The following is a 23167-nucleotide window of genomic DNA, read 5'->3' on the forward strand; positions in this document are numbered from 1 at the left end:
GTTAGCTACTAATGGCTTGGTAGAAAGGGAACTGGAGAATCTTCACCTGCCCTGAATCCAGAATAAATTCCTACCAGACACTGGATGATGGTTCTATCTTAATAAACTTAACCTCAAAATGTTGGCTACATCTCGTACTGGGGCCTTGAATAATTAGTTTATGTAAGCAGGTAGAACTCAAAGCAGGTTGTGGAGATGGAAGTGTGAAGGTATTGTAAGTAGATTAAATATAATTTTCTTCTAGTCTATTACCTTTTACTTAGCAAAACTTGACAATGAATTTTCCGATTTTTGAAGTTGCCAGCTGGTAATTTTATTTGCTTTACGTTAGCATGGCCTGTCATGTAGGTAACTTTAATGTTGGGTCTTTCAGTGTAAATGAAGAGGGTGTTGTAGACCAACAACAAGGAGTATATATGGTTAAAACAAGAATACCAGAATACCTTTTCAGTAACTGTTACTACAACATATTTTATCCAGTATGTCCAACAGATAACAGAGAGTCTTCCTGTATTTTCACAAGCAAGTCTGACACCTGCTCTCTAGTGAAAAGTTATATCAGTATTTTCTGACTGCCAGCATTAATTATTAAAAATATGGGATGTTCACTAGAGTAACCTGGAGTATGCTTTATTCTCAGCTGGATGGAAAATATCCACTCTTCATAACTATTTTTATTAAGGTACACAAAGAAGAAAAACAAAAAGGTGAGAAAATAATAGCTTCTCAAATATGTGGGCATTTGTGAAGTTAGAGATGAAATGAAAATAACTTACAATCTAACAGTAGCCCGCCATTGATACAATAATACACACTATAAAGATCATAATCATTTAAGTCCAAAAAGAATGATCACTACACTTACTTTAATACTTGTATTTTATTCCTATCGAAATATAAATAAATCAAAGCTGAATAAAATCATACTTTGGAATATATAGTCAATGAAAATATTTAGCTTTAAGAAGTAATAAAAAGGAACTTAAAACTGAAACTATCTATCTTTCAAGGGTTTTTGTGTAAATAAACCTTAAAGTGATTGATGTAACACTGTCACATTATCTACTCTTAAAAAGAGACAGGATCCTCTTTGCTTTTTATTTGTTAAATAATACAAGTAACATTTTAAAATATTTTTGATTATTATTTTCTGCCCATTCTATATATGTATTATGAAATGCATAATTTTGCTTTGAGAGCCACCTCTCTTTTGCTTGTAAATACATATATTTTGGAGCCAGACATCAAGGGTTTATGACTTGATATTGTGTAATATGTAGTATTATAGTACACAGTATGTTAATTGAATTTCCCACAGTGTGGAATATGTGTATTTTCATAGAATCATAGAATCATAGAATCACTTTGGTTGGAAAAGACCTTTGAGATCATCGAGTCCAACCTTTAACCTAACCCTGCCATCCCACCTCTAAACCATGTCCCTAAGCACCTCATCTATCCTTCTTTTAAATACCTCCAAGGATGGGGACTCTACCACCTCCCTGGGCAGCCCATTCCAGAGCCTGACAACCCTTTCAGTGAAGAAGTTTTTCCTAATATCTAACCTAAACCTGCCCTGGCGCAGCTTCAAACCATTCCCCCTCGTCCTATCATCTGTTACCAGGGAGAAGAGGCCGACCCCCACCTCACTACAGCCTCCTTTCAGGTAGCTGTAGAGGGCGATCAGGTCTCCCCTCAGCCTCCTCTTCTCCAGACTAAACAACCCCAGTTCCCTCAGCCGTTCCTCGTATGACTTGTGTTCCAGACCCCTCACCAGCTCCTCTCTTGCTGGTAGGAAAACACAGTTAGAGCAGCACAAATGATAAAAAGGCAGGTTCTGCACATAATTGTGCCTTTCTAAATTCATTAGATGCTGGCTACTGCTGAATTTATGGATTCCCCGTGGCGCTGGGAGAGTAAGCTGCAAAGCTCTGTTCTTGCCCCGGAGCGTGTCCCGTGCAGAATTAGCAGTTCCTCTTCAAGGGGAAAATTTGACCGTTGTGGAAAGCTCATGCACATTGCTGTGAATTGAAGCAATAGGTTTTGGAAAGGATGAATGGAAGCTTTTCAGTTCCCAGTCTTTTTGCCTGGAATTGCATTTTTATGTTGTGAGGGAGAGAAATACAACTTTGAATTTTCATCTGGTCACAGGAAAATTTCCTTTCCTTATTGTACGAAAAGAGCATTTTATCCCTTCAGATATTTTTTCGTGCTGTACCTAAGGTATGGTTCCACAATAGGTTTGGCAGATTAACTTGTTGGTGTAACTGGGGTTTATATCTTTGCCTGTTACTTACGGGTGACTGAGGAACTGCAGGTTGTGTTTTCTTTGGTAGATTCTTTTCTCAGTTTAAACTAATGGAAAAAGGGAAGCTGAGAGCTGAGAAAAAAGAAATAATATATATATTCTGAGTTGCATCTGTTGTTGTTTCATTTATTTTGCAAAGACACAGTGTTTTGGGTATATCAGGGTAAATTTAAATCTTAATGGTAAGTTTGAGTTTCCCTTTTAAACGTTATTTCTTGTTCAGATTTAGGAACTTCCCTTTGTTTTCCCAAAGAGCCTTTACCATGTGTTAAGAACGCATCCATCTATTTTGTTTTAAAACCTGCAGATATTAAACATTTCATCTGATGAGTGTGAGTGGGGAAATGAATATAATTATTCCCTTTACATTAGTTTTACGTGATACCAAAGTACAGTAAATGGAAAGTAATGCCGAATGACGATCAGACAGCTTCTCTCTTAAGAAACCTAACTAAAGGCAGTGGGACTATCATAAAGCTGTACTGGGATGGATGGGAAAGCTAAACTGGGTCCATCTGAGAGAATATTGGGTAGAGCGGTTACAGACTTTGTCACAGAATGCACACCGATTAACTAACACAGTGGATATGTTGTGTTCTAGGTGGAGGAGGCATTAGAAGCAGTGAAAAATGCAACAAATGAACAAGACTTAGCAAATCGCTTTAAAGAATTTGGAAAAGAGATGGTAAAACTGAACTATGTAGCTGCTAGACGGCAACAGGTGAGTACGTTTTAAGGCAGTGGTGGAGAAAGTTAGTCTTGGTTCTGAAGATCTTGTATTGTATGTCCAAGTCTGGTTTAAAATGTACAATAAGTAATTGCTGTGTCATGGCCTATAATTTAATCACATTGATTTTTTTTTTTTTTTTGAATGTGCTCAAGTCTTTAAAAAATGCAGTTTCTTTAAGAATATTTTCCAAGTGGCTTCAATTAACAGGATGAAGGATGAAAAGGCAAGTGATTCAGGAGGTTAAGAATAGTTTTCATTTGATGATTATTCCCATTTAATTCTAACCTATGCTGATGTGAGGTGACTCTGACAGCTGGTAAAGCACAAGCTCTTTGGTAGTCTGGTGTGATTCAGAAGAACAGAAATCTACTTTGTGTTTAAAAGCATCACTATTAATTTTCAGATACTTAAAAAACCCCAAGTACTGAATTCATTCACTACTAAGGCAGATGGAAAAAAGACCAGAAAGTCATGATAACGCTTATTCAATGCCTAACAGTAAATGTTATGAGAAATAGTACAAAATATAAAGGAAAGACTAAAAATAATGAGAGGCGTATTTATTAAGTCTTTAAGATCTAACTACATATTCATCAGGGCAATATTTTTAGCTTTGGATTTTTTTAAAGCTCTACCTTATGATGATTTTATAAAGGACATAGGTATAGCACTGACAAAATTATGGCACTCACTGCAACAGGATTGTTGCACTCTCATCAGGAGATTGAATCCAGTCAATCAGGAGGAGTAACTCTGAATACTTTATAACAATTTTCTGCGGTTCTTTGAATGAGGGAAGCGTATAGACTCTTTGATAAGGAGATATTGTGAGTGGAATGTAACAGCTGTAGCTACCCAGAAGGAATGGACTTTCTTGGGCAGGCGGGAGATTTCTTTCTGTGATTTATGCTAGATGCTGACCCCTCTGTGCAAAATCACCGGACGGTATTTACGCAGAGACACTTAAGCTGTATAGACAATACATTCCAACACCAAAAAAAAATTCATTAACAACTATAAAAATGGTGTGTTTTTATATAGGAACTGAAAGATCCTCACTGCAGGGATGAGATGGCTGCAGCTCGAGGTGCTCTGAAGAAGAATGCCACTATGTTGTACACTGCATCCCAAGCATTTCTCCGTCACCCTGACGTTGCGGCCACTAGGGCCAACAGAGACTACGTCTTCAAGCAAGTACAAGAAGCAATTGCTGGTATCTCCAATGCTGCCCAGGCCACCTCACCCACTGATGAGAACAAGGGGCACACTGGCATAGGAGAGCTTGCTGCTGCACTAAATGAATTTGATGTAAGTATCGGAAGTGTATGGGGAATGAAGTGTTTCTCCATGCTTTTAACTAAGTGGGTGTTGAACAGGACTCAGATTTCCCTTTTCGTTCAGGGCCATTTCCTCAGACTGCAGAGGCTAAGTGCAGACATTGATTTGTGTTATTTTTAATGAGGAATAGTTGTTTGCTGCTAATGGACTTGGATTATAAGGAGTTGTTTGTGCTCATATGCAGTGGCTGTGATAGAGAGAAGGGAGTCCTCCTTTGCCCTAGTGTCCTTGAAAAATCTAGCTACATGGTTCCAAATGATACAAAGTCTGATTAACCTGGCATTTCAGTTCTGTGACCAAGATCCGTGATTTTTTTTGAATGGTAAAATCATATTTGCCTGGCAAGCCAGGAAGTCAAGACAATAAAATAAAGATGGTGATGGAGATGAGCATCCTGAAAACATTAACATTCAACTTCAAACATGAATTATGTTAATCACAGATATGGAAAAAACATCTTTCAAACACAGTTGATACCAGTCACTTCAGCTGCAGGCAAAGTGTGGCAGCCTCTAGTCCAGAAATAGCTGCTTTTGCTTAAGCAACTTTCCTAACAGCGGATTGTTTAACTGCTAATGTCAGTGCCAGGCTTGTATTAGGATTAGTCCCTATCCTACAGTCAAGGCCTGTTCTTTAGAAAGTGGAAAAAAATAAATAAATAATTGCAGATAATATCTGAAAATATTTTTTTTTTTCTCTTTCAGTCTGACTTTAGGTAAAGGTTTGTTAAAATTATAACTAGGGACTTTTTCACTTTGATCAATAGGTAACATGGCAATACAAACATCTGTCATGACAGCTTCTCTCTTAAGAAACCTAACTAAAGGCAGTGGGACTATCATAAAGCTGTACTGGGATGGATGGGAAAGCTAAACTGGGTCCATCTGAGAGAATATTGGGTAGAGCGGTTACAGACTTTGTCACAGAATGCACACCGATTAACTAACACAGTGGATATGTTGTGTTCTAGGTGGAGGAGGCATTAGAAGCAGTGAAAAATGCAACAAATGAACAAGACTTAGCAAATCGCTTTAAAGAATTTGGAAAAGAGATGGTAAAACTGAACTATGTAGCTGCTAGACGGCAACAGGTGAGTACGTTTTAAGGCAGTGGTGGAGAAAGTTAGTCTTGGTTCTGAAGATCTTGTATTGTATGTCCAAGTCTGGTTTAAAATGTACAATAAGTAATTGCTGTGTCATGGCCTATAATTTAATCACATTGATTTTTTTTTTTTTTTTGAATGTGCTCAAGTCTTTAAAAAATGCAGTTTCTTTAAGAATATTTTCCAAGTGGCTTCAATTAACAGGATGAAGGATGAAAAGGCAAGTGATTCAGGAGGTTAAGAATAGTTTTCATTTGATGATTATTCCCATTTAATTCTAACCTATGCTGATGTGAGGTGACTCTGACAGCTGGTAAAGCACAAGCTCTTTGGTAGTCTGGTGTGATTCAGAAGAACAGAAATCTACTTTGTGTTTAAAAGCATCACTATTAATTTTCAGATACTTAAAAAACCCCAAGTACTGAATTCATTCACTACTAAGGCAGATGGAAAAAAGACCAGAAAGTCATGATAACGCTTATTCAATGCCTAACAGTAAATGTTATGAGAAATAGTACAAAATATAAAGGAAAGACTAAAAATAATGAGAGGCGTATTTATTAAGTCTTTAAGATCTAACTACATATTCATCAGGGCAATATTTTTAGCTTTGGATTTTTTTAAAGCTCTACCTTATGATGATTTTATAAAGGACATAGGTATAGCACTGACAAAATTATGGCACTCACTGCAACAGGATTGTTGCACTCTCATCAGGAGATTGAATCCAGTCAATCAGGAGGAGTAACTCTGAATACTTTATAACAATTTTCTGCGGTTCTTTGAATGAGGGAAGCGTATAGACTCTTTGATAAGGAGATATTGTGAGTGGAATGTAACAGCTGTAGCTACCCAGAAGGAATGGACTTTCTTGGGCAGGCGGGAGATTTCTTTCTGTGATTTATGCTAGATGCTGACCCCTCTGTGCAAAATCACCGGACGGTATTTACGCAGAGACACTTAAGCTGTATAGACAATACATTCCAACACCAAAAAAAAATTCATTAACAACTATAAAAATGGTGTGTTTTTATATAGGAACTGAAAGATCCTCACTGCAGGGATGAGATGGCTGCAGCTCGAGGTGCTCTGAAGAAGAATGCCACTATGTTGTACACTGCATCCCAAGCATTTCTCCGTCACCCTGACGTTGCGGCCACTAGGGCCAACAGAGACTACGTCTTCAAGCAAGTACAAGAAGCAATTGCTGGTATCTCCAATGCTGCCCAGGCCACCTCACCCACTGATGAGAACAAGGGGCACACTGGCATAGGAGAGCTTGCTGCTGCACTAAATGAATTTGATGTAAGTATCGGAAGTGTATGGGGAATGAAGTGTTTCTCCATGCTTTTAACTAAGTGGGTGTTGAACAGGACTCAGATTTCCCTTTTCGTTCAGGGCCATTTCCTCAGACTGCAGAGGCTAAGTGCAGACATTGATTTGTGTTATTTTTAATGAGGAATAGTTGTTTGCTGCTAATGGACTTGGATTATAAGGAGTTGTTTGTGCTCATATGCAGTGGCTGTGATAGAGAGAAGGGAGTCCTCCTTTGCCCTAGTGTCCTTGAAAAATCTAGCTACATGGTTCCAAATGATACAAAGTCTGATTAACCTGGCATTTCAGTTCTGTGACCAAGATCCGTGATTTTTTTTGAATGGTAAAATCATATTTGCCTGGCAAGCCAGGAAGTCAAGACAATAAAATAAAGATGGTGATGGAGATGAGCATCCTGAAAACATTAACATTCAACTTCAAACATGAATTATGTTAATCACAGATATGGAAAAAACATCTTTCAAACACAGTTGATACCAGTCACTTCAGCTGCAGGCAAAGTGTGGCAGCCTCTAGTCCAGAAATAGCTGCTTTTGCTTAAGCAACTTTCCTAACAGCGGATTGTTTAACTGCTAATGTCAGTGCCAGGCTTGTATTAGGATTAGTCCCTATCCTACAGTCGAGGCCTGTTCTTTAGAAAGTGGAAAAAAATAAATAAATAATTGCAGATAATATCTGAAAATATTTTTTTTTTTTCTCTTTCAGTCTGACTTTAGGTAAAGGTTTGTTAAAATTATAACTAGGGACTTTTTCACTTTGATCAATAGGTAACATGGCAATACAAACATCTGTCATACACCTGCAGGAGCTACTCAGCCCTGCTGTATTTAGGGCTGGAAGTGGGGGTGTAGTGCAGGTGCTTCATCTCATGTCGTGATGGACTGGGCTTGTCTGCTGCATCTATGGCTCCAGGGTCAGCTCTGGAGATGGTAGTAGAAAGGGTAAATATTATGGGATCATGGGAAGCTCCAAGGAATGAGTAAAATACTGAAAAATGGCAGAGAATGAGTATACAAATAATAGCAAAAGGGAAATGGGGTTAGAGATGGAAACATGACAGCAGAAAATGTGTGGATAGGTGTAGGAAGAGACAAGCACAGAGGGTAAAACCATTCAGAACTAGTGCAGCACCCAGAGGTTGATTCCAGGTCCATCACGCTTTTCAAGTAAATGAAACAGCACTGCCTGCATCGACTATACTGATTTTTTTATTTTTTTTTTAATATCTATATCTTTAGATCTATAGTTTTCCCGTAAAATTATTGTGGGTCAAGATTTAAGGAATTCTGCAGGGTTTTAAGGGCCTTCTCAGCTCATAGGTGCCTTGTTGGTAAGATCCTGAGAATAATATTGCTGTTTGGTCTGATTGTACCCTGGCTTTTGTGGGGGACTTTGCATGTTGTGGGCAGCAGAGGCTTGACAAAGAGTAACAGCAAACATGTGACAAAGTGGTGACGCTGCTGCTTTCTGGAACGGGCTGCTGGGCAATGCGAAGAGAGTCATCGTGCTTAGGGAAAGTAAATTTAGTGAAGAAGGGGCTGATATCATTCCCTGCCTCTTTGTGAGAATATTTTCTCATCATTTTTCTCCTCAGGTAAAGTCTTTTCCACTTTACGTGATGTTGCAGGCATCACGAATGCGGATGCGGGACTTACAGGCATAGCATTGTGTTCTGTTCACAATTACTTGTGGAAAACCAGCCTGTCTTTTCTGAGAAATTTCTCTAATTTTAAGAAATGAAATTAAAATTTTCTCCTCTGACTTCTTGAGGATACAAAGATTGAATCGATTGGTTTCTCTGCTTTCTAATTGTATTTCCTGCTTTGCCTCACTCTTTAGCTGTTGAATGAGACCTAATTTTAATCACACCTAATTTTGCAACAGGGATGACTTTCCCTAAACTCCAGGGAAAGCTGAAGTTTATAGCCATGATGGTGGGATGATTGTGAATTTACTCTGATGTTTTATAAGCAAGAAAGCAGGAAAAATTACCAGACGAGTGAAACTATATCATGGGTAAAAAGATGGTGGAGAAAAAAGCTTGATTTCTATGCTGGCAATATTTTACTTTAGCAAGGGAAAAAGGGAGTTTATATTTTCTAGTGAAAATAATTTTACAGTATATTTATTTTACTGTATCAATCATATTGATTGGGATCAATCTGTATTTGGTATGAAGTGAATACTAAACCTGGTATCATATGACAAGATAATTCTTCTATATTAAAAATATATTACAGTTTTTCCCATAATATTTAACACTTCTCAGCCTTTGTTATCTTAAATTTCAGAATCAGCATACTGTGGCTGAATGCTTCAGATAACTGCAGTGTAAATTGGTTGAATACTTTCTCAGTCAAAATATCATCACATGTAGTATAAATAATTATTCTACCTATTTTAAACACTTCAGCTATTGTGTTTAAGTGTCATCTTAATGTCATGCTCTATACAGTGGTGACTTGTGGTGTAAAGTCACTTGTGAGTTATTAGCAGTTTTGGAAAGAGTCATTGCTTCTTGGGGGTAATTTATGTAGAAATTAAGAGAGCTCACGAATCTGTTTCTTATCAGATTTTCTACTTTAAAGTACTGTCTGAAGTTTATTGATTACAGAAGTACATGTTTAATGCCTTGGTTTTTACCCTTTAACTTAAATGTTCCTGTTTAGTATTAGATAATTTCAATCCAGATATTCATGGATTTATTAGTAAATTTACCAATAAAATTTGGTATATTTCTGGGTTCTTACAGCAACTAAGGATGCACCTTTTACTCGTTTTGTTAAATTTGCCCAAATTTATGCAAGTTACATAGAGAGGTTTCTTAAGAACTTATTGTGAATTGTGAAAATATTCTGTTTACGCTGAGGAAACGGTAGTTTTGGTCTGGTAAGCCTGCCTAGGTCTCAGCCTTTCTGCTTATCAAGAGACGGCTGCGTTGTCCCACGTTGAGTGTTGTGGGATTGATTCCTCCGGTACCCTCCCTGCTCTCCCCATAGCCATCACCATGCGTACCAGAGACAGGACCTACCATCAAACCGGAGTGCCGTGGGGAGGCAGATAAAAAGAGAGTAAAATTAATAAGTGCAAAGAAATGAAGTGAGAAGGATCAGGAAATCCGTGCTAGTTGAAAACTGAGGTGAAGACAGATGGCGTCTACGCTCCAATGTGGGTTGGCAGCTGGATAAATAGACGTGGAGTGAGCGATGGGCAGAAACCACAGCAAGGGCTGGAGATGGATTGGAGGGGGATGCGTTCGGCATGCGAGAGTGGAGAGGGATCTCCGATTAGTGGGAGGGTGCCTCCATTCAGAATATGGATTGAGACTGATCTCTTAGTTTCTAGAAGTGTGGCTGCGTCAGTGGGATGTGCTGACAGCACCTTAGAAGTGCTTACCACCGCGGAAATTCAAATCCTAGGGGTTTCAAACAGGGCACCCTAAAATACTTAACATTTTAAACAATTAAAATATTTTGCTTTAAATATTGATATGACAAATGAGGGTAATCATTCTGGGGGTAATCATACTGTGAGGGTAACAGTTGTGTAAATATAAAAACATTTACTCTGCAGGCACCATAGACCCATAAGAAGGAGTATTTCTGTGTTTGGAGCAAGGCTTGGATTCTCTACAATAAATTATGAGTCAAGGATAAAATAAATGAATAAAGCCTGTGACTCAGGGGGAGAAGAGATACCTAAAGGGTAAAAGGACCAAACCCCATGCTTTCCATTGATGCTAGAAGCAAATATTTGTCTTTTGTATTGCTCCAGATAGAAACCATCAGGACTGATGAGACTGCTTAGCGGACTTTCTCCTTAAGTTTTGTGTCTCTCTATATAATAAGTTAGCAAGTTCTGTGTCTGTCAATGGAACAAAATGGCATTGCATTTGTTAAAATGTATATATAGTACTCACTTTTAAATACGTGTTAATCCAGACATACCCTGTACTTGATGTTACCCTTCCAACCCTTGCCATCCTGTGTGATGTTTTGTTTCTGTGTTTGCACATCCATTCCTCTTTAAAGTTGCTTACCAGCAGCGTCGATCCATGTTACATCTCAAACTGCTCTGCCTTTGGGTCACCCCTTTACTCTCCGTTTTCAAAATCGCATTGAGTCTTGAACTAATATGAAAATAATTTAGTTTGTAAAGGAATTGATCTGGTTGAGAACTGGCAGAGGTGGTTAAAGTTATTTTTGGTACATGAGGTATTTCTGTATTTGAGATAGGTCCCGAGGTACTGAAAATGTATCATTTTTTTGTTATTAGAAGGATTTGAACAGAAAAACTCCAGGCATGGTAACTCAATCTTTAGTACATTTTTGAACATTGTGAGTCTACTGTTTCAGAGACGACTATGTTTGATGGGTAACAAGGCGTCTGAAGACACTGGTCACTGTCCTCCAGGCTGTAAAATGAAGTTCATACTTAATAAATGGACAATCGTAACACATTTCTCGAAGATATGAATAATCCTTTAGGAATATTTTGCAGGGCTAGTGAATGCAGTGTTCCTTAAATGGAGTGAAAGATCTAATAAGCGTGTAATGAAAAAAAAAAAAATTACATAGAACCTGAAAAGACGTAGTACTGGGTACAACAGTAGCAAAGGATACTCTTTTTATAATAAAATTAAGAGCAGTCAAATTGTGGAATAAAGGTGGCAGACAGAAGAGATGCTGTATCATTAAGTGACTACCTTTAAAATGTTATTTTTTGGACAAGTAACTGTACTGGATGTTCAGCCTGAGAAAGGATTTTGCAGAATATTTATGGAATCTCAATTTACTTGTGAATATGTTCTTCAGAGAAGCAATTTGTGGTGCTGGAGATAAAAGGACAAAATGTGAGCTTCGAAATAAGAATTGGAAGGTGTTTGTTTCAGTTTTGGAATTGTAAGGAACAATTGCAAAAATATTACTTCATGTCCCACGTAGCAATTTGAGACTGGACTTGTTGAGCTCCAGTGTCTAGGGAAGCACGGCCAAATGGCTCTTTCTGTACAGTAGCAGTTATATATTGGGTTTAAATAGGATTGCCCGTGTTAGTGTGCACTGGAGAAAGTGTGTTGCAAATTGAGATAACCTCATATATTGGCTGTGAATGAAATGCAGGTTTGGTTTTGGTTTTTTTTGGTTTTTTTTCCCTTGTGCAGCTGAAGTGACTTTTAAACTGGAATGGTGTTGTAAACTGGAACGGATTGCCCGGGGAGGTGGTATATGCCCCATCCCTGGAAACATTCCAGGCCAGGTTGGACGGGGCTGTGAGCAACCTGATCTGGTTGGAGATGCCCCTTCTCCCTGCAGGAGGGTTGGACTGGGTGACCTCTAGGGGTCCCTTCCAACCCAAACCATTCCCTGATTCTGTGATTCTATGGTGTAGAGTTGATCATTGCATGTGCAAAGCGGTAGGGCTGTGTCCCGATGATTCAAAAGTTTCTATTCAGTAGTGAGATCCTTTGGCACCTTCTGTGCACCTCAGATCTCCCCTGAGTGGGGGAGGATTGCCGAATGGTCATCCTTCGCATGTTAAGAAAATAATGAACAACAGCTCAATGTTGTATTTTACAGTGTACCTAAAAACTTTACCTGCTTGCAGAGAAGTGTGTTTGAGGGTGCTGAACTGACCTTCCAAGAGAGGAATGAGCAGAGTAAATTTTCAGGGTCCTGATGATGCTAAGGGGCTGAACAAGCTTTTTCTTCCATGTTTTTGCTGACCCCTCTGTATGCCACTTATCCCTTCCCCCCCCCTCCCCCAATTTTCCATGCAGAATGGGAGTTGTTTAGCAGCAAGAAACTGAAATTGAGTTTAGATTGAAGGTGGATCCAGACTAGATATAAGGAAGACATTTTTTATGATGAGGGTGGTGAAACACTGGAACAGGTTGCCCAGAGAGGTGGCAGATGCCCCATCCCTGGGAACATTCAAGGCCAGGTTGGACGGGGCTGTGAGCAACCTGATCTGGTTGGAGGTGTCCCTGCTCCTGCAGGGGGGTTGGGCTGGGTGACTTTAAAAGGACCCTTCCAACCCAAACCATTCTGTGATTCTAAATTGTTTCAAACACCTGTTTCAGTGTTCTACTTTTAACTCTAGTAGTTGGCTTTAGGACATATGGTTAATGCTTGTGTATGTATGGGAATGTATATATATATATTAGTGTGGAAATGTCAGCTCCAGCGTACAAGGGACAGCACTGGAAATAATAGGATTTTGGTATCAAATACACAGCAGAAATGTGACCTCTGGAAAGGGGAGCACCCTTGCTCACTACCAGTGAGCATCTTGTACCTTCATTCACCTTTAACAGTGAGCATGGGGCTGCTGATCTGGATTTTCTGTATAAGAGCACCATCTAGTGGCTTTCTTGATTATTTTTTTTTTTAATTTTTTTTTTTTTTCTCCCTGAAACGCTCATGTCTGGTAAATTAGTATTGTAAAAAGATGTAGCAATGAAAAAATAGTGTTTCTAAGTTTAATCTTGCCATGTTGCTACCACTTCTTTTGATAGTAGAAGAAAATAATATGCCAACACTCCAGGTGTTTTGTGTGTGCTTTCCTGTCAAATGCATGTAACCTGTTTGTAGTAGGACAGTAACCAGTTTATTTGCAAAGGAGCTTTTGTAGTCAACCCTCATCCAGACAAACTTGTTAGAGATTGTAGAAACACGCAAAGGAAACACACTTTAAAAAAAACCTAATCGACATTTCTATGAAGAAATAGGTTTCCTGTAGCAATACAATTCCATTATTATTCAATTTATTACAGGTTGCTTATTTCATCGTTAATAATAAGCATGAATATCTGAACTGTTAAAATGTATTAAATTTTTGTCAGGTTACATATCTTTTGTCAGATTACATCTCTCCTATGAGGAAAGGCTGAGGGAGCTGGGCTTGTTTAGCCTGAAGAAGAGAAGACTGAGAGGGGACATCAACAACACATACAAATATCTTAAGGGTGGAAGTCAAGAGGATGGAGCCAGACTCTTGGCAGTGGTGTCCAGCGACAGGACAAGGGGCAATGGGCACAAACTGAAGCAGAAGAGGTTCCAGTTAAAGGAAGGAGGAAAGAGGAAGAACTTGTTGACTTGGAGGGTGCCCGAGCCCTGGCCCAGGCTGCCCAGGGGGGCTGTGGAGTCTCCTTCTCTGGAGATATTCAACCCCCGCCTGGACGCTGTCCTGTGCCCCGTTGAGCAGGGGGGTTGCCAGGGGGTGAGCTCCCGAGGTCCCTGCCAACCCCTGCCAGTCTGGGATTCTGTAACAGCTCGAAAATAACACCAAGTGAAATTTTCCAACTAGACTCCACTTGGTACTATTTTGAGTGTGTTTATTTAGCACCTCAGGGATGTTTATATAACTCAAGTATGTGATAAGTGAACACCACCAATATTTTAGGGAAACAATATCTCCGTTGGCATTTGGTGAAGAGAGTCAGGAGAGGACTGCTGGGGGCTGTGAAGGTGTGGGGGGGTTTGCTCCTCCGTCTGCTCTTGGCTGTGCACTTCTACCTGAGTGTGATCCTCATCAAACTGCTCTGAATTTAGTCACCCCACTGTCCCAGAAGGAAAAATATCCATTCATTTCTCTGAGCTTCCATCAGACCAGCTCATGGAAAGCCACAGTGCTGGAGCGGTGCGAGCAGGAGTGTGGTTTGGGGAGCTGGAAAAGGCAGAGGAAGGGGGACCCTCCTCCTCCTCCTCCTCCTTCTCCTCCGCCCTGGGGCACTGCACTGTCACACTGTTCATATTTCTTCAAATTACACCCGTATGGTAGACCTGTGAGGCGCAGCGTGGCGACAGGTAGAAACATTTGATTTATCGCTCATCAGGAACTGAATAGCCATGTTCACCCTTCGGGGGGCACTGACGTACGTCCCTAACCCAAGCCCCTGAGCCCACTGCATTTGTTTTCACGGTAGCTCGGGCATTTCTGACAAAGAAATAGATGGAACACTCTTGTTTAGACAGTCTTGTCTCCCAAGTTGTGCTGAAAAACTGGGTCCCTCGGCAAATTACGTGCTTCTTCGTACACACAGGCAGCTTTTCATACCCTCTCGTGGTTGTGGCACTGTTTAGCTAAGATATTTATCAATTGGATTTTTTTAGTGGCAGTTGTCACTGCAGTTTCAGTTCCTTCTTCTGACGTATTGTTCCCTTTGCAATGGTATTTGCCTTAAAAAATTGTATTTCCATCATGCTAAATCACTGAGAAGCATGTTAGGAAACGGTCTCTGCCCTGAAGGTTTTACATTCTAAATAGATGAATTAATAAAGTTTGAAAAGAATAGTAGAGGAAAGAAGGCATCATTTGTCCAGACTCCCACAACAGATTCATAGAATCACAGAATACCAGGTTGGAAGAGACCTCAATCATCACCTGGTCCAACCTTTTTAATTACTACAAGAGCCAATAAAGGAACCGCAAAGCCCTAAATCCCAATTAAGCGTCTCTCCTACTGCACTGTGCTGCTCACCATGGTACATAGTACATCACTGGAGTTTACTGGGATTGTCTTAAATGTATATTTTTGCAGAACTGTGTTATACAGAAGTTTCTTACTTGAAAGGAATTTCTGTTCTAGCTAGGAGAATTCCTCCACATGCAGACCTCCAGCTGGCCAGTGACATGGTTGCATTTGCTCACTTTATCACTTCTATGCTACTACATTGTCTTGTATGAATACTTTTCAAACTTTACATTAGGGTTTTTTTTTTCCTTATAGCATCTCATATTAGATTCACAACTGTATTATGCCCTCAAAGATGCCTTTCCTGTCTTTGACAGTATGAGTCCCAAAAATCAATTCACATTTCCTTCCTTCCACAGCCCTATAGAAGAGCATAAAGTGTTTGTTAGTTTTTTAGTTTTGGTTTGGGATTTTTTTTGTGTCTCTGTGTGTGGTTTTTTTCTAATCAGTGCTTTTAAAATGTTCCTTTTCTTAAATAAGAAGGTTGTTTCCCATTAGAACAGAACAAGCTGATATTGGACTTCTTTTATATGATTTGATAGTTTCTTGTAAAATTGCCTTTTACTCAATTAGACGAGGAAATAACTTTTGTTTAATTGGAGGGTTTGTGTGTTTTAAAGAACAGACCACAGTAAATTGTTTAAAGGGCCCAATACAGGCCATCATTACTCTTGTCATCACAGAATCCCAGAATCCCAGACTGGCAGGGGTTGGCAGGGCCCTCCAGAGCTCACCCAGTGCCACCCCCCTGCTCAAGCAGGCTCACCCAGAGCAGGGGGCACAGGGTGAGCGTCCAGGCGGGGGTTGAATATCTCCAGAGAAGGAGACTCCACAGCCCCCCTGGGCAGCCTGGGCCACAGCTCGGGCACCCTCCAAGTCAACAAGTTCTTCCTCCCGTTCAACTGGAACCTCTTCTGCTTCAGTTTGTGCCCATTTCCCCTTGTCCTGGTGCTGGGCACCTCTGAGAAGAGTCATCCTTTTACGCAATAGAAAAATGATAGAGGAACAAGGGAATATCGAGTTCCTTCTTGTTCTCTCAGCCAGTGGTTGAATGGGAGGTAACTGAGTGGGGAATTCTAGAAAGAAGCATCTGTAGGAAGGTAAGAATCTGACCTTCCCTGTTACGCACATACACACAAATGTATAAACAGGAAAACTGTGTAGATGTGTTTGTTGGTGTGTTTTGTTGTTTGGGGTCCGTCTGTCTGTGTCCCCCCTGCCAAAAATATTATCTAAGCCTTTTCCTCTCTGAATTTTCATTGTGAGTTATAGCTGAGCTATAATTTACGAATCTCTTTGTCACCATCTCTAAGGTGCTGTGGTTTCATTAATGCTATTTAGAACTTTGAAAAAATAATGCTTTCCATGTGCTTTTGTCCAAGCTTGCCCAAATGCTGAGCACTGTTGGAGTTATGAGACTCTCCATTGACCTACGAATGAATTTGGATACATTTTATGTTGGGTAATTTTCAGTTTTTTCAGAACTGGAAATTCCTCCCTCCCTCCCTCCAGCCTCCCAAATCATGAACGTCACTTATGTGTTTAAAAAGTAAACAAAGCTGTGGGCCTAAAGAAGCTGCTGAAATTTCCTTAAGAGTTTCTACTTATGGAAAAGTGTAGATGAGCACATTTTTCTTGAGCAATAAGGCAATGCTCATAATAAGTGAAGTTTTTGCAAGAGCACATGCTTACTTTGGAAAATGCAGACAACGATACACTGATCATAGTTCTTTTGGAGTCGTAAAATCATTTTAAAAGATTAATGTTTTGGTTCTGTTTATATTTCTAATTAAAACTGAGTTTTTTGGTATTGTTGAAAAAGAGATTCTAATCCAGATAAACTGCACCAAGTGTCAATGATTCTGTGCTCTCTGATAATACAGTGTGTTTCTGTAGGGTATGCGGTTATTTTCAGTATTTGTAGTTGAAGTATGAGTAATTTGTCTGATATTTTAAATTTCAGAAGTGATGACTTATAATTTATTAGCGTTTGTGATAGTTTATTCCTGTTGGAGCAGGATAAAGATGGCTTCTAGTACTAATTAGTATGATGAGGTCTATTTTCTGAAAGTTTTTATTCCTTATGAAAACATGGCATCCACTCGATGAACACACCTTTATATAATTTAATTAAAATGGAGAGTGCAAGAGAAAATAGTTAGCTATAATATGCTTATGGAAAATATTATCACAAGTCTAACAATTTTCAAATAAGCCTTCAATTATTTTAGAATTCATTTTCTTGGACGTTGTTTCAGCAGCTCGAAGCCAAAAATGATGTAAATTCATAGCAAAGGTACAGTTTACACATACATCTGTCTGCAGTTGTAAGGAGGCCTGAAGCACTTCATTATAAGGCCTGAATTATGGTGTCAGTCCTTGATTTATGGCTCTAAAGTTAGTTAACTAATTAGTAAAAGTAAAATGTTCCAATTCATTTACATTCATCGTTCCTTAAGTAGCTATCAAGAGGTGATGGGAACTGGAGACTTCTGAAGGAATTTATTTAGCCAGATTTCCTGGGAACTATTTTTTTCTTCATTCCAAGAAGACGTTATTTCCTTTTTAACATAGTGTTCATATATGTGTAAGATCTTTGTACGTCTGAAGTTCCATTTAGATAGCAAGACTTCTTTGAAAAGGAGTAAAACCTTTAAGAAGCAAAACCAATGTCTGTTTGGGAACTGAATGTCAAGAGCTGTCATGTAGTGGGGTTCTCATCCCTGTTCTCGTTTTCCCAAAGCTCAAAAACCTGTTGTCCTTGTGAGATATTTGAGAGTTTAAAATAAACATCTAAAATATTGTTTATTTATAACCACTTGTCAGAAAGTAACGACATCATTATTTATTTTATTTTAAACAAAGTGGTGTTGTTCTGTTCCTTAGAATCTCTAAGGTTTTCTTTCCCATCAGTGTTTCTTGTTATAAAAGTGAATAGAGAGAGGCCCAGAAGTTAGTTCTGGTCATTTTGTGTGATGGTATAGTTAGGAAAGCAGTGGGGCAAAAAAAGCATTTGATGCTCCTGGTGGACAGCAAGTTCAACCTGAGTCAGCAGCACACCCTTACAGCCATGGGGATCAGCCACCTGCGAGGCTGCATTAGTAAGGCAAAGGAGAGGGATTTTTTGCCCCTGTATTTGGCACGTATGAAACTGCATCAGGCTTTCTGGATCCAGTTTGGGGCTTCCCAGTGCAAGGAAGACTTCAACACGCTTGAGCAGATCCAGCAGAGACTACATGATGATGAGGGGGCTACAGGACATGACAGATTGGGAGGGGCTGGCAGAGCTGGGAGTTTTTTTGACTGCACAATAAAAGGCTTTGAGGAGGGATCTTGTTGGTGTCTTCAACTGCCTAGAAGGATGGTGTAGAGAAAATGGAGCTACTTTGAGGTTCATGGTATTGGGATGAGAGGCAACTGGCACAAGCAAATTGAAGGAAAATTCTGTTTGGATATTGGGGAGAAAACAAAACAAAACACGACACGCATGAAGGTGATCAAACGCTGAAATGGGGCAGGGAGATTTGGAAAGTCTCCGAGGGTGGAGATCTCATCTTGACTGGATGAAGCCTTGAGCAACCTGGCCTGATGTCAAAGTTGACTCTGTTTTAAGGAGATATTTAAAGCAGATAACTTGAGAAGTCCATTCTAACCTAAATTATTCTATGGGTCTGAATTGTCATTAACAGAATATCCCAAAGAAATATTTAATTGACTTGTAAGCCTAGAAATTAATTATGAACAAAAAGCTTTGTGGGATATGGATGAAAAATTACTGAATGCAATTCAGTGGCTTTTATTCTTCATGAGCTAAGGTTTGATGGTCATAAAGTTCTCTTCTTATTTAGGAAAAAACCCACAAATATATTCCTTTTCTATGTTTTACAGTGAGGAAAGCTGTCTTGGATTAATTATACATCCTCAATGATACACACTTTATTATTTAAAATATAAATGCTATTTGCATGTAACCTGTACAGAATTTCCAAAATATATTAATGGACTATGACATAACTGCTTGTAAAAGAAAAAAACCTAGATTGGATACTAGAAAAAAAGTTCTTCCCCAAAAGTGTTGTCAAGCTCTGGAAGGGGCTGCCCAGGGAAGGGGTGGAGTCCCCATCCCTGGAGGTATTTAAAAGATGTGTAGATGTGGTGCTTAGGGACATGGTTTAGTGGTGGACTTGGTAGTGCTAAGTTAGCAGTTGGACTTGATGATCTTAAAGGTCTTTTTCAACCTAAACGATTCTATGATTCTAAAATAGTGAGTTGGGTTTCAGTGGTCAGAGATAGAGATGTTTGATCTGCAGATTGTTTATCCTCAAGGCTTGAAAAGGATGGAAATATTCCAGGACTATATTATTGGTAGCTCCTTGAATCTCATAGAAGACTGAATGCAGGGTCTTCAAAAACCTCTAAGATGAGAAATGTGATTCATGACTGGCTGAGATCTGGTGTAAGATCTGAGGTTTGAAATTTGCTGTGTAGGTAGAGAACCTCACGCCTATGTCTGGAGGGAAGTGAAGGAAAAGCAAGGCAGTTCTGGAAGGACTGGTTATGTTGCTCTAACTGAAACATGAAAATTGCAGGAGTGCTGTATTGGATGTTGGTTTGATTGCGTTTATGGATTGAGAAGGAGCTTTGCTGCAAGTAGATTCTATGTTGGCTATTAGAAATCCTCTAGTCTCTAATGAAGAGTCCTTCCTGCCTTTATTAACGACCATTTTATGGCCATTTAAAAACACACCCAGATTTGGAATAAGGAAACACTGCAAATAATCTGAAACATGCAGCTAATTTTTTTTAATAATTTTTTCTTACTAATGGCATAAATTGCTAAGATAGCTCATCTGATGCAATTCCAGTCTTGCTACTACTAAATTAAATATGCTGTTGTGAAGATGAATTTACATAGTTGATTTCTGAAAATCCCAAGTATTATGGTTAGATCGAAAAGCACAGCTACATAAATATGCATGGGCCTATCTCTTAGAGAAGTCGTTTCTAATTTAGGTGCTTGTAAAACTGTTCTGCTTACTGCTGTGAAACATAGACCCCAGAAGATACATGTGAGATGTTGTTTCGCATTCTGGGTAATGCTGCATTTATTTCTGCAAAATCAGCAGTTCCCAGAGCGGGAACAATACGCTATCTGGTTAAAATTCTTCTATTTGTCCTGTTTATTAAATAATGAATCTTCATAAATTTCCTGACATCCTTATGTTTATTACTATTTAACTGCTAAGCGTTCAGTTAAGTTATAGATTTCTCAGGGCTTGCTCTTCTTTCTCTGTACAGTAATGAGAGTTATGGGTTTTGGGTCTGGAGTTAATTGGGAGTTTTATTGAGAAATAAGCAGATCTTTTGTAAAAGCCTTGTCCCGCTGAATTAAAGAAAACATGTTCACTTGGAATGAGAATTTAGCCTAGAATAAGTTCATGTAAGCATGTTCTGGTTCGTAATAAACAGATACAGTTTTCGACGTTAAAGGCAGATGTTGGTTATGTATCATGTCCCTAAATCCTGATTTACATTTTAATACACTGTGTTGTATTTTTTCAAATTAACGGCATCGTTTGGCTTGTGCATGTTGATTGCTCTTGGATATTAAAGGAAATAGACTAATCATAAAGTTATCAAAATGTTGTGAAAATTAAAATGGTTCATTAGCAAAAATCCTGTGTGCTACAAAATAGGTGTGATTATTAGAAAACAGAATAATTTTAACTTTTCCATTCCTATTTAATATGTTTTATTTTCTTTTACAGTGCACGGCTTACAAAGCATTTTTAGACAATATGCAATTATGAAACTTCTTTGCATGATTGCAGCAAAAGGTTACTGAATTACACGGTGGTGTTAATGTGCCTGTAAGTGGGAGCAGGCAATTACTGCTTTTGTATTTGTTACCTTGAACTACAAAAGGAGAAAAGCGAGGCAGAATATCATGTAGTGGTGACTCAAAACTCATGATATGACATAAGGTTGTACACTGGTAGGGCTACAATGTATGTGGTTTAGCCCTGTTTGATATTTGGTAATAAGTTTGATATATAAAGTACACAAGTGTTGAGCAGTGATCATGATTTAAGAATTGAAATGGCTTTAATAGAAAACAGTCCTTGAAAATCTTTTTTTTTCCTATAATATTTTGCTAACCCGTAGGCTACTTGACAAATTAAAGATGTTTTTAGACTGTCCTCTCTTTTTACTTAAGTAATCCCGCACTTTTTCCTGATTTAAAAACAAACAAACAAACAAGCTTGCAAAAACCTTTAGGAAAAGGCTTTTAAAAGATGCTCTACAGAATGGGAATCTGAGATATTTCACATTTTTGTCTAGGTGTGATTATCTCATAATGGTTTTCTTGCAGTGTTGATGACAGATTCCTCAACCTTTTTTAATTTAATACTGAGGTAATCTCATAGCACTGCGGTAGTGTAGACTACTAATAAAAATAATCCAAATGAAGGAATTAGTTAACAGAGAACATTCCACTTTCTCTTCAGTCATAAATAACTTGCAACTTTCATATGAATTTCCTGAATATCCAAGAAATTTTCAGAAGACTCAGGAAAGAATAATATTACTTCAAGAAGAAATATATACATATAATATATAGAGGTAAAGAGACACATATATATATTGCCTGCATACTACAGTAGTTTGTGTTGATTTGTTTTGTACTGTGTGCTTCCCAAATACACATCTGAAGTAGTTGTGCTGCTTTTGACGGTGGTGTTTTATAACTATATGTTGTGAAATAGTTTTAGCTATTTTGTATTTTATTTATATATTGGGTTTTCAGGGCTACCGGATATTTCTGTAATATAGATTTTTCAGGAACTTGGTAGATATTTTATGGATATGAAAGACTAAGAACCCTGTAAAGCTGCTGAAATAAGAAACGTATAAGAAATCCTGAAGACCTGTGCACGCTCCTAATTTTCCCACCCGTGTTTTGTTTTTTAGAACAAAATAATTTTAGACCCAATGACTTTCAGCGAGGCCCGCTTCAGACCATCTCTTGAAGAAAGGCTGGAGAGTATCATCAGCGGAGCAGCGCTGATGGCAGACTCTTCGTGCACGCGAGACGACCGCCGGGAACGCATCGTAGCCGAGTGCAATGCGGTGCGGCAGGCCCTGCAGGATCTGCTCAGCGAGTATATGAATAACGTAAGTTATACGCTCCTACTACTGGCTTCTTTTTCGGTAGATGATGAAACCTTTCTGAGGCTAATGCTATGGCTTTAATAATTAACAAAACCAATATTGTGTCTTTATACCAGGAGTAAAGGTAATTCTATTTGAATTATTTAACTTTTTAACGGTAACGCTATTTGAATTATTTAACTTTTTAATGGTAATGCTATTTGAATTATTTAACTTTGAATATATTGCAAATGTTTGACAGAAGTTTGATACAATTAGAAGTTCACAGGAATTAATTTTGGCCTGAAAAGGAACTCTGTGCTCTCTGCACGTTAGCATTAAAGTTCCTTCTTGCGTAATAAATAGCCAACAAGCATTCCTTTTGAGGTAGAACATTTTGTAATGAAAACTAAGGGGGACAACATAAGTGGGAAATGGCCTTAGAATTATTTTCTTAATGAAAGTGAATGCAGTTAATTTTCAGTGTGATTTCCCCCGTGCGATGGTCGTTACTGTGTTTGTTTATCAGGATGCTACCTGCAGATACCCGCGTGAGGTTGTCTGTTTGTGGGTTAAACTATTGAAGGTCTTCACTTGCTGTTGGAACTGTTAAATATTCAGTTGCTGTGACAGTAGTGGGTTTAGTGCTACTACTGTTCACACAAAGAAAGGTATCGGCAGTATCTTAAATCCAGCTGTGTAGGGTGTCAAGAGGCGTAAAATTGTTCA

General features: G+C 38.7%; 1 protein-coding gene across 4 annotated transcripts in view; it reads left to right on the forward strand.

The window, feature by feature from the left end:
• LOC104131806 (catenin alpha-2) overlaps window positions 1–23167 on the forward strand; it is a 468889-nt gene that overhangs the window by 79369 nt on the left and 366353 nt on the right. For all 4 annotated transcript variants that reach the window (XM_009645015.2, XM_009645023.2, XM_009645031.2 and 1 more), the window contains exons 4-6: window positions 2910–3029; window positions 4080–4346; window positions 22259–22462. In XM_009645015.2, the coding sequence (XP_009643310.1) occupies window positions 2910–3029; window positions 4080–4346; window positions 22259–22462 (591 nt within the window). The remainder of the gene's footprint in view (window positions 1–2909; window positions 3030–4079; window positions 4347–22258; window positions 22463–23167) is intronic.

The sequence above is a fragment of the Egretta garzetta genome, unplaced genomic scaffold, assembly GCF_000687185.1.
Source record: "Egretta garzetta isolate BGI_Z169 unplaced genomic scaffold, ASM68718v1 scaffold570, whole genome shotgun sequence".
Lineage (NCBI taxonomy): Eukaryota > Metazoa > Chordata > Aves > Pelecaniformes > Ardeidae > Egretta > Egretta garzetta.